The 11,082-nt window shown below is 31.8% G+C and overlaps 1 protein-coding gene across 1 annotated transcript in view; it reads left to right on the top strand.

Annotated features, from left to right (window-relative positions):
* Positions 1-10,468: 10,468 nt before the first annotated feature.
* The window catches only part of LOC108375447 (potassium voltage-gated channel protein Shaker-like), a 10,960-nt gene continuing 10,346 nt past the window's right edge, over positions 10,469-11,082 (top strand). Inside the window, exon 1 of the mRNA XM_017631577.1 lies at positions 10,469-11,002. Coding sequence (XP_017487066.1) covers positions 10,945-11,002 — 58 coding nt within the window. The 5' untranslated portion in view covers positions 10,469-10,944. The remainder of the gene's footprint in view (positions 11,003-11,082) is intronic.

An 11,082-nucleotide genomic window follows, 5' to 3' on the forward strand; every position in this document is an offset into this window, starting at 1 on the left:
AACCGAACACTGATTTTGGTAATAAAATTCAATGATTTGCAAGCGTTGCTCGTTAGTAAGTCTATTCATGATGAAATTTCAAAGCATACTGAGCATCTTTCTCTTTGACACCATGTCTGAAATCCCACGTGATCTGCCAAATACTAATGCATGAAAATCCTAACCTCAAAAAAATCACCCGGTATATAAAAATAAGAAATAGTCTACTTTTGCCGGCTTATTTTTTAGTATTTATCATATTTTAGTAACTAAACAAAAAAACGTTTTCTTCACTTTTCTTTTAAATAAATAGCCGTCCATTAAAGTCGAATTTTTTAAAGCCAAAAGCTTATAAAAGTAGCGGGTTCTTATTTAAACAATACAGAGATTTCTAATTTAGTACTTTAATTTTTTTTATATCGATAATGGCTTTTTTTATCATATCAACTAAGTAGGAAACGATATTACGTATACTTATAAATACTCGTAATGCAAGAAACACTTAATAAAAAAGTTTATTTTTTAGTGGCTAAAGCTACATATTTGTTTTTAATAAAAACCTTATTAGTAAAAGATAGAATTCCAATGAACGCACTTAGATTTTTAAATTCCAGTAAAAACCAATAAATAGTGTTATGCCAGATTTCTGCTAGGCAATGAGATGACAAAAAAAATGTGTGCCGTTTGCAAATGCCAAGTGTAAACAAACATAATGACTTTTAACGCGATTAACGTTATGGCATTTGTATTTTTTAATGCTCAACTTTGGCATGATTTTTTTTTTTTGTAATTTAATCTCCAGTGGCATGCCAGCATTACAAAACTTTATTTCGTCATTATGAAAAGTTAGAGTCCCTTAAAACCTCCCAGACTTATGGTGAAGTCAGTCATATTTTAATATGTTGGTATGTAAATAGCACGTTGGCAGTATATGCAGATACTCATGCATACGCAAATTAATTAGAATTATTAGTATTTAATGAAACGTTAAACGTAAAAGGTACTTAATATTCTTTTGGAGTTAGTGGGTAAAAGCAAAATCAGCGCAGCAGCAGGCGCAAAGTGTAAATAGAATATAAAATAAAATAAACAAAAATAGTTTAATTATTTCACTTTAAAGTTTTGTAATTTATGATATCATTTAAATACATACATACAATTTGTTTGAGCTTTTCAGTAATCTGCATCGTATAAATACCTAACACATGCTTGCTGAAGTACAACTAAAGCGCTTTCACATGAAAGCTTTAAGCTTTCACATTTCACTACACTACATATAAAAATGAGTAGTTATTAAAAAAGCCCAAAGGTCCGCTTTTCCATGTAATATGTAATAAAACATGGAAAACATTTTTCGGCTGCTCAGCATCTGCCCCCTTCAGCGTCGCAAATGAGGCCTTAGTATACGAATTCCTGGTTCTGAGCTTTTCGGCTGTAGGAAACTGGAATCTCAAATTTTCAAACTTGCACAGCTACTTCTTGAGCTTTTGGCAACGAAATTTCAAAGCCAGTAAATTTTTACACATACTGCTAGCAAATGTCAATCAGCGCTTCCGATATAAGAGCGTTTCTTAACCCAAAAACTTGGGATGATAGTACATATCGCATACGATCTTCAAAAGTTAAACAATTAAGGGCAAGGGAGACTTCACTTTTAGGGTTTTTCAACAAACTATAACAACATTTTGGTCCCGAATTTGCTGAAAGGTATGTAAATAAAAGCTCTGTATACATTTTAAGTGCATAATTTCAAAAATGCCAATTTGAATTCAAAACGAACTTGACTCAAATTCACTCAGAAGTGAATTGTAGAACCAGCCTGATTATCTAAAAACGAGCGCATATGGTTGAATGAAAGCGGTTTAGAATTTAAAAGATACAATTTTTCACCATCTTTCCTGACCTATTCAGAGTACCAAAGCTTTAACTGAGGCACATTGAATGAGAAAGCTTATAGCCATATAGCATTTCCACCAAAATCTGCAGTAATTTCATATGCCTTTCTTTAAATAGAATAACCTTTCAGGAAAACTGGTTCTGAGTGATTTGTAACTAAGAATCATACATAAGTAGCAAATTTTATTCTTCTCATAAAAATATATATATTTTTTTAATTTTTCATTTTTAAATTATAGTTAATATTGGGCAATATATTAGTTACTTTTGTTAGTTAGCTATAGCTACTTTTCTTATAATTATTATTTAACTTAAAAAGAAGTAAACATATCGCTAATCTTATCAATGAAATCAAGTTGTAGCAAAACATATTTTTCACCCTCTCATCTGTCTTTCCATAGCATTGTATATGTATAAGCTTTGAGAAAGCTTTGAATGCAACCAACCAAGTTGAAGTATTTTATTAAAGAAAATCTGACTTTTTCCGCTTTTATGTACTTATCTTAAAAAAAAAACAGATGAGCTTGCTGAAATGAAGAGCAAAATAACAAAACAACCAATTAAAAGAAAGCGTTTAGATTTTTATTTATGCAAAAAAAGACTGGAGATAGAAAAATTACATAAACATAAATGTATGCATTAACGAATATAATTAAATACATACATACATAAAAAATTATTATTGGAAAAATAAGCTACGTAGATAAATGTTTTTTATATATTTTGTTTGTTTTTGTTTTAAAAGCGCAGGTTACTGGACTTAAACAATGTCCAGTGGAAAAAAATATATAAAATGTGCAAGCTTTTGAAAGCTAATGCCAAATTCACTAACAAATATAAACCAAAAATTGCGTTCTGTTGCCCCCCTTTTGGCACACTCATTATTTCGTGCAAAGTTTGGCCCGTTCACAGGCACGCGTGCAGAGCTTTTTAAAGCTTTCTATAGATGTTATGTGCATAGGGCAAAAAAACGCACTCTGGCCATCACTGATTTATGGCGTTTACTTTTCTACAACGAATTGTATTTGCCTTTACATTGCCCTCTCCTGTATATGGATTTTTGCAAAGAAGGCACTGAGAGCGCAAAATTTTTTCGTAGACAAGAAAGCGCCATTAGTTAAACGCTTGAGTTCGTTCATCTATAACTTTCAGTTAATTTTCAAATGCTTCTTTTGTAATATTTTTTTTATTTTCGATTAAGTTATTTAGAGTTCTCATATGTTATTGCCAAAAAAATGGTTAAAAGCTACGGCTAAGAATTTAAAGTCAAACGCATTGCTTTACGAATATTTCTAAAACTCCATTAAGTTACAATAAAATTTAGATTCATAGACTACCGCTGCTATTTAATTGAGTGACGGCAGAAAATTAAAGCTAAAAAACCCAGAAACAAACATAAATGTACATACATACATGAAAAACGAAATTTAAAGAATTTTAACAAAAAAAATATTGCAGTATATTTTGTTAAATTTTATTAGTTAGCGAACCAAAGACAACATACAACCATGCATACATACATGAATACTCGTAAACTACCTTGAACGCAATTTGCCACATAGATTAAAAATATAGAAGATATTTGAAAAAAGTGAAAGTAAATAAAAAAAACTTGCGCCAGCCTGATAACTTTAAAAGCCCAAAAAAACAATTGCAACGTCAAATCGCTATTAATTGAAAATTAATTCAAAGCAGTGCAAGTAAAAGTAAGGTAATAAGCGCCAGAAATACTTTAAATTCTAAACGTACATTCAAAGAAGTTAAACCGATAAATAAAATATTAATTAAAAATAATACAAATGTTTAAAATTAAACGATACAAGCCAATGCATTGCAAAACAAAAGTTTTTAATTTTCAATTACGATTATTCATTAATTATGCTTAAAAAAGAAAAGGAAACCAACATACGAGTATGTATGAGGAAACACACACAAATTAATAAAATTGATATTGAAATTAAATTTAAAAACACATAAACCAAGTTGTTAAGCATTAAAATGTTTTATAAACATTATAAACAATAAAGAAAGTAATAATAATTAAAGTAAGTGAAAATCAATTAACAAGCAAAAAACCGGAAAAAAATTAAAAAACAATAATAAAACAAGCGCTGCGAATTTCGACATGTTAAAGCATTAATGAATAGAGTAAAACCACATAAAACAAAAAAAAAGCAAAGAATTTAATTTAGCGAAAAAATTAAAGTTATAAAAATTTCATAGAAACCCAAAAAAAATATATAAAATCATACATATATAAATAACGAACAAAATGCAAACAAGAAATATATTCCTCTATTATTCTTATTATTATTGCTGATGAATTATACTTATTATTATTATATGAAATAATTATTAAATACACAAAAAAAAATTATAGTGCAAGAAACTATAATACAGCAAAACGGCGATAAATAGATTAACGAAACAAAAAATAGAAAAAAAAAACAAAGCAAACAAAAAAATAAAAGCAGAAAAAGTAATAAAATTATGAGAAAAAATTATTTGCCTACTGTTTTTTATATATATTTTTCAAATTATTTCTTAGATATCTAGATGCCAGCTATATGAAAAAATTTAAGCATTGAGTGATTAATGAGAATAGATCAAGGCACATATGATTTATATCTACACACAAATATGTACGGGCATACTAGACCGTACCAGAAAACAAGCTCGCCGTGCATCCTTGAGTCCAAAGTATTTTTGTAAGACAATTTCGAAGAAAAAGTATAGTATTTTTAGCAGAGTTCGTATTCGCACACACATGCGCAGCACATCCTAACATTTTACGCTCACACACGTGTGCTGTGCATATAAAAAATTAAAAACTTGCTCACATCACATGTGTGTGCCGTTTGGTAAAAAGCACGGGCACATGTGTGTACTTTATTTTTATTAATATAAAGCACAAGCACATGTGTGTGCTTTGCGTAGAGAAACTTATACACTTCGAATTATAACTCAAATCTTAAATTAATTTTTTAATATGTTTTCTGTCATATAAAAAACAAACAACATCTCACTTTTTATTGAATTGTCTTTCAAAAAATAACGTTTAATAAACAAACTCTTTTAAGAATATATTATGTGCATGTGAATGGGCTGGAATTTGTACAAAAATCGGCTCACACACATGTGCATGTGCTTAATAACAAACAGCACACACTTTTCTGTGAGTAAAGTTTGTTTTCCACTTATGCACACACATGTGTATGAGCACTGAGTGCAAGTTGAATGTGTTTCTGGCGTGTGTGTGAGCAGAGCATGTGTGTGCAAATACGAACCCTGATTTTTAGAACATAAGGGTCGCGCTGATCTTGAGTAAGATCTGTCGAGGAGATAAAGTTTAGTGACCTCAACTCACCCACCAGATCTTAGTCCCTACCACACTAACGTACCACCCTAGCGAGAGTAAATAAAAGCTCGCCAAAAATCTTATACTTTTGATAAGGAAGTAAGTATTTTGATTCGAAAGCAATTTCAACTTTTTTCCCCAACATAGGGGTCGCTTTTCTACATTATAGTCGAATCTTAAATTATGATACATACATATATAAATGTCTTAGTTTCGAGAAGACAATTTTTCTGTTCCAAAGTTCATTGAGCTCAATACATCGTTCGTATTCTTATCACCCCAACTTACCACCCTAATGTCAGTACATTGAAGCTCACCAAAAATCATTAAACTTTTGTTAAGCAAGTATTGTGATTATGCCAGTAGAATTACTTAAAAAAATGGGAACCATAGGTTCGGCCAAAAGAAAATTAAATTGCCTTGCAACAATACTTCGGACTCAGTGGTATAATGTGAACTTTTTATTTGGTCTGTAAGGTCACATGGTCTAATGCATTCATACATACATATGCGAAATGGTTTTAGTATGAAAAACTATTTCAGTATTTATAAAGAGCTTTCACATACTTCAAGATGTGCTTTCGCCATATTTGTCTAATAAAATTTGTATTCTAAAACAAAAGTAAAATCTTATTTGAAGCTTTGACGGTAAAGCTCATATGAAAGTGCACAAGCTCTACTTTACAAATTAGCCAAAGAAGCTTCTGAAGCAGTCGCGACCAAAACATTTGCCGCGGGAGAATAGTTTTAAAGCTTTCTATGGCTTCTGTTAGTCATGGGATATCTCTCTTCTTTTCTCATTACTTACGCAACGCTTTAAGTAGTAAAGTAAACATTTTTTGCAATTAAATTTGAGTAAGAATATACATTAATGGAAAATCAGTTTACTGTAAATTTTAGAAAAAAAAATCACTTCCATGTATATATGAGTAGGTTGAACTTACTTACATATAAATACACAGGTGTAGAAATTTTTTCCGCAAAACTTTAAGTAACGCAAACTGTTTGCATAAATTTTTNGCATTTCCATGTACATATAAGTAGGTTGAACTTTGAACTTACTTACATTTATACAGGTGTAGAAATTTTTTCCGCAAAACTTTAAGTAACGCAAACTGTTTGCATAAATTTTGTTATTAATCTAAATTTAGGTTCTAGAAGTTTTCAATATTCTTTGCAGTATCTTTTGGATAAATGTTAGTTTATTTGCTCGCCTTAAAACCCCTTTAAACAGTGTAAGCCGCAAAAGCCTTCCCTTCTAAATATTCTTGCTCTCTCTCTCTGTCTATTGATATTTGTATCCTAGCTACATAAATTCATCTAGCTTCAAGAAAGTTTGGCTTTATTGTCTTTGATCTTAAAAAGGTCGAAACAAGAAGCTTGCAAAAACTTAAATCAAAGCTTTGATCAAGATCCTTGCGAAACATTGTTGGGCAGAAATGGATATAAAGCTTAAAAAAGCACGACATTTTCATATTAGAAATATTCCATTCTATCACAAAAGCCTGTAAAAACCGGCAAGGAATACCATTAGTGCCAGCATTTACCATTTAGAGTTGACGTAAGCGCTTTTACGCTGCCCAAGTCTAAAGAAAGCTTAAAAAGGGCGGTACGTATGTGACCAGCTCTGATTAATATTATCAGTATAAAGTTTGAATCCTGTTCATATTTCTGTTTAAAGTTTAAAGCGAGAAACACAGATGAAACACAATTGGTAATTTAACAAATTTTCTTTCAAATTTAGCTGGTAGGACGTAAAATATACTCGCACTCACAAGTCTTTAAATCACGAAGTACGGTATTCTTTTAATTTTTTTTTAGAACAGAGTTGGTCACATAATGAGCACGCGATCTGGACTTTTTTTAATCTTTCTATAGATTTTGACAGGAGTGTGGTAAAAGCTCGTTCCTCTTGCATACTTTCGTTTATAATTCCACAATTTAAGCTTTATAAGTTTTTATGATATACCTGGAACTAAGCTATTTTTAAAATCATTATCTCCCCAAAGCTCAAACAAGAGTATTCACTGATAGTACACTTTTAGCAAATATTTAGAAGTAGTCGCTCAAAAGCTCACATGAAAGCATTGGATGATCTAAATACGATTTTAGAGGTTTTACGCCATGAAATTTTACTTACGAGTGCTGTTTGATAAATCAGTAATTTTTTGAATATAATATATTTTGGAGCAAAAAATAATTTTATTTCGTTCGGCTCGACACACTTTACCCAGCTAATGAGAGGTTTCCTCAGGTTCCACAATATAGGCAACAGTTTAGTGATGACCCCATCCTGTCACACACATCTCTTAACACATAGCACTTTTGCAAGTTTGGCAGCAGAAAATATGTGCAGGGAGCTAAATCTGCAGAACATGCTTAATTAGGAATTAGTTCGTGACTTCAAATTCATGAATTTCGCCGTACACTCCTGAGTCTAAAGTTTTTTTGCATGGTGATTTCGAAAAAAGACATTTTTTGAGTCGAACATAGAAGTCGCCTTTTTATAGTTTTTGGTATATTCTCGACATTTACACTCGCATCATAAAGTACTTATAATTTACCAAAGCTCTTATTTACTTAAAACAAAAAAAATATTTTCCGTATATATGTATCACCAATAAATGTAAAAAGGCGACCCAAAAAAACAGTAAATTTCGAAATTCGCCTGCAGGGATGTACGGTGAACTTTCTTTGTTTGTACATCCTTGCGTTGCCTAGGTAGGAGATCGTTTTTGCTTCCTATTTCAGCGCCCTATTTCAAAATTGTTTATGAAAAACGTCCTACCTCAGAAAACTTCTCAATAACACCCTATTTCAGTGCTCGGTTCAAAAACGCCCTATTTCAAATATTCTCAATGTATTTTCAGTTGAGGTATCGATATGTATATTTGTTCACTAGTAACACTAGATGTAATACGATTACTCCATTCCATTACTCTATTAAAAACCCATTGCTTAAAGCAATTATTTTCCATGGAAAAAATATGCCCAACAAAATATGGCACTTGCTCAAATATAGTCGATACAAGTACTTTTCTTTCGATACCAAGTAGATATCCAGTACGTACTCGTATTTAGTTGTATCGGAACATCCCTAATCCCGCCATGTTGCCATCATCGCGCAGACAGCTTTTCCATACCCAAAAATTCATGTACAATTATATGTACGCGTTCAGTGGAGATGCCTACAGCCTCAACCTCCGATCACCCAATATTATTTAATGGATTTTAACGACAATTTCTGGCGTGGCGACCTCTTTCGCGGGACGCAAAAGTTCAGAGTCACTAATGCTGGTACCATAATAATGGATTTCAGAAGACCACCTCTTAATACTATGATGATATAGTAGTTGACAGAAGCAGTGCTGCATTTAGAGTTACTAAGCGGGAAATTCAAAAAGTCACTGACTTATCAAACTGCACTCATATTAAGCGCCACTAGTTTCGAATTTTCTCTCATTTTCATAAAAATGTATATCACAAAAAGTTAAGCAGTGAAATCCCTGCTGCCACAGTTGTCTTTGTACATTTTTCGTTTTTGTGCCGAGGGTGTTGTTAAATATATAAAAACTAAGATACCGTGTTTTAATTAGGAAATAAAAAAAAGTAGTTTTTATTTTCACAATTCTTAAAGCCTTTGTAAAGTTTAGTATAATAAGTATTTTAGTTCTATTTTATAGTAAAAGTAATTTGATTGCCAGATTTCATGAAACTGTAAAATGTAAATACGTAAATGTGTGAATGTGGTAAGTAATAAACTCGATTTCCTTTTCAATGTTTGTTTTCTGGAAAAATTGCGCGCAATTGTTCAATTTTTCAAAACTTACAAACATAAAATTATTTTCATTCTAACTACTACTTCTTGATGTGTGTCTGTGTATGGTTATTGTCTTCATAATCGATTACATACCCATTGAACGTATTTCTTCGTTTCGTCTCTTACTTTTTTCTTTTTGTTTGAATTACCTTTCTTTTCAACATTTCGTATGTAAATGACGTTTTAAACTACATATTTTATTTAGTTCTTGTTATGGTTTAAGTAAAAAATTGTATTGAAAATACTTGTCGTCGTTTAATTTTCGTTTACTCTAAATACTATGTATAAATGCATGTCTATGAAGTTGATTCAAAATTTTGCGTGCCATTTCTTTAATAGTTTCTTGAACTTTTTCGATACTTTCGAAACTGTTTAACCTAAGAAAGTTGAGCACGTTTATTGCGATTTTGCGATTTTTATATATATGCACTAGTACCAAAAAAAAGCAAGCAGTCTAATAACGTTATAAAGAATAAGTGACTTAAACAACAACAAACGCACTAACAACAGCAACTGAGATGACGAACAAGCGCTACACTAATTTTACAAAAAAAAGCCCCTAAATAAACGCAAGCATTGAATGTAAGTTTTGAAATTAACATACATACATACATATTTATCTACCAAGAATTTTAATACATCCAGTAAAAATAAATTTGAAACCATATCAGCTTAGTGCTTTTATTAATGACAACTAAGTAATTTAACACAAGTAATGACAGCTACATACATATAATTCACCTCTGACCATCACTAGGCCAACACTTACATACATACATTTGTACATACGTAATACCATTCACTAAAGTTGTTGATACTCATATACCCATTTTAATAGTGAATGTGTCAAACCACCTGCCACTCATTACATTGAAATGCACAAACTTCGAAATGCTCATTTGTTCTTCTTGCCATTGCGTTTGACCATTAGCGCTGGTGTTCTTTCTATTACAGAAGTATGTAGTACAATAACTCATTTCCACACTCTCTCTCTCTCTGTAGCTCTCTACCTTTCGCTCACACAGTCCAAATCATTTTCATCTCTTTCTCAGCTCATCAAACACTTGCGTCTAGTTCTCATTATCATCTGTATACCTTTACCGCATTACTGTACTCATTAAAGTCCCCATCTGGCGTGCTTTCTATCTCTATCTACTAGATATTTCTATCATTTTGTCATTCATTTCATTATCTACTATCGCGATCAAATTGAATTTTAGTTCTGTTACACTCCGTTTAGCGTAAAAATTTGTAGTTTCACATGCTCACGTGTTACTAGCGTAAATCTCATTTTGCCTTAAAAGTTAAAGCGCAGTTACCCACGTACATACGTAAAAACGGAGAACGTGTCAGCTGACACGATCTATCTTATGGGATCTGCGTGTTAACAAAAACTCACCACCGCATGACCGTGAAGTAGACGTTGCTTCTCTCTCTTTCTATTAACAGCAAACTTGATATGTTTCTACGTACACGTGCGTGGTTAACCGCGCTCTAACTCTTCTAAGTTACGAAAATCGGTGTCTAAACTCTTTTCTCTCAACTTAGCGTATTATACTATGCCGATCCTTTCTCTAACTAGCCTATAGTAAATTTAAGTGTACTAATATACATTTTGCTCTTTCAAACCCTTACTCAATATAAAAAAATATATAAATAAATTTTAACAAAAAATTTATAAAATGAAACCAAAAATAAAAATCAAACGAAATTCGAACTCTTGACTGCAACTACTTCAATCAACATCGCACTCAACAGACCTGTCGGGTTTTGGGGCAAAATTGTCGGTTCGCTGTGTGTAATCGCTGGTGTACTGACCATCGCACTGCCCGTCCCTGTAATCGTCAGCAACTTCAACTACTTCTATCATCGCGAAACGGATCAGGAGGAGATGCAGAGTCAAAATTTCAATCACGTCACAAGTTGTTCATATTTACCTGGTGCATTGGGTGAGTGAGTGTGCGTGGGCATTGAGTGCTTTTATGCAAAATTTCAATTTGCAAATTTAATTCAAAATTACTCGTATTAC

Source organism: Rhagoletis zephyria, unplaced genomic scaffold (assembly GCF_001687245.7).
Source record: "Rhagoletis zephyria isolate East Lansing unplaced genomic scaffold, Rhagoletis_zephyria_1.1 Rzeph_scaffold_08955, whole genome shotgun sequence".
In the NCBI taxonomy this organism is placed as follows: Eukaryota; Metazoa; Arthropoda; class Insecta; order Diptera; family Tephritidae; genus Rhagoletis; species Rhagoletis zephyria.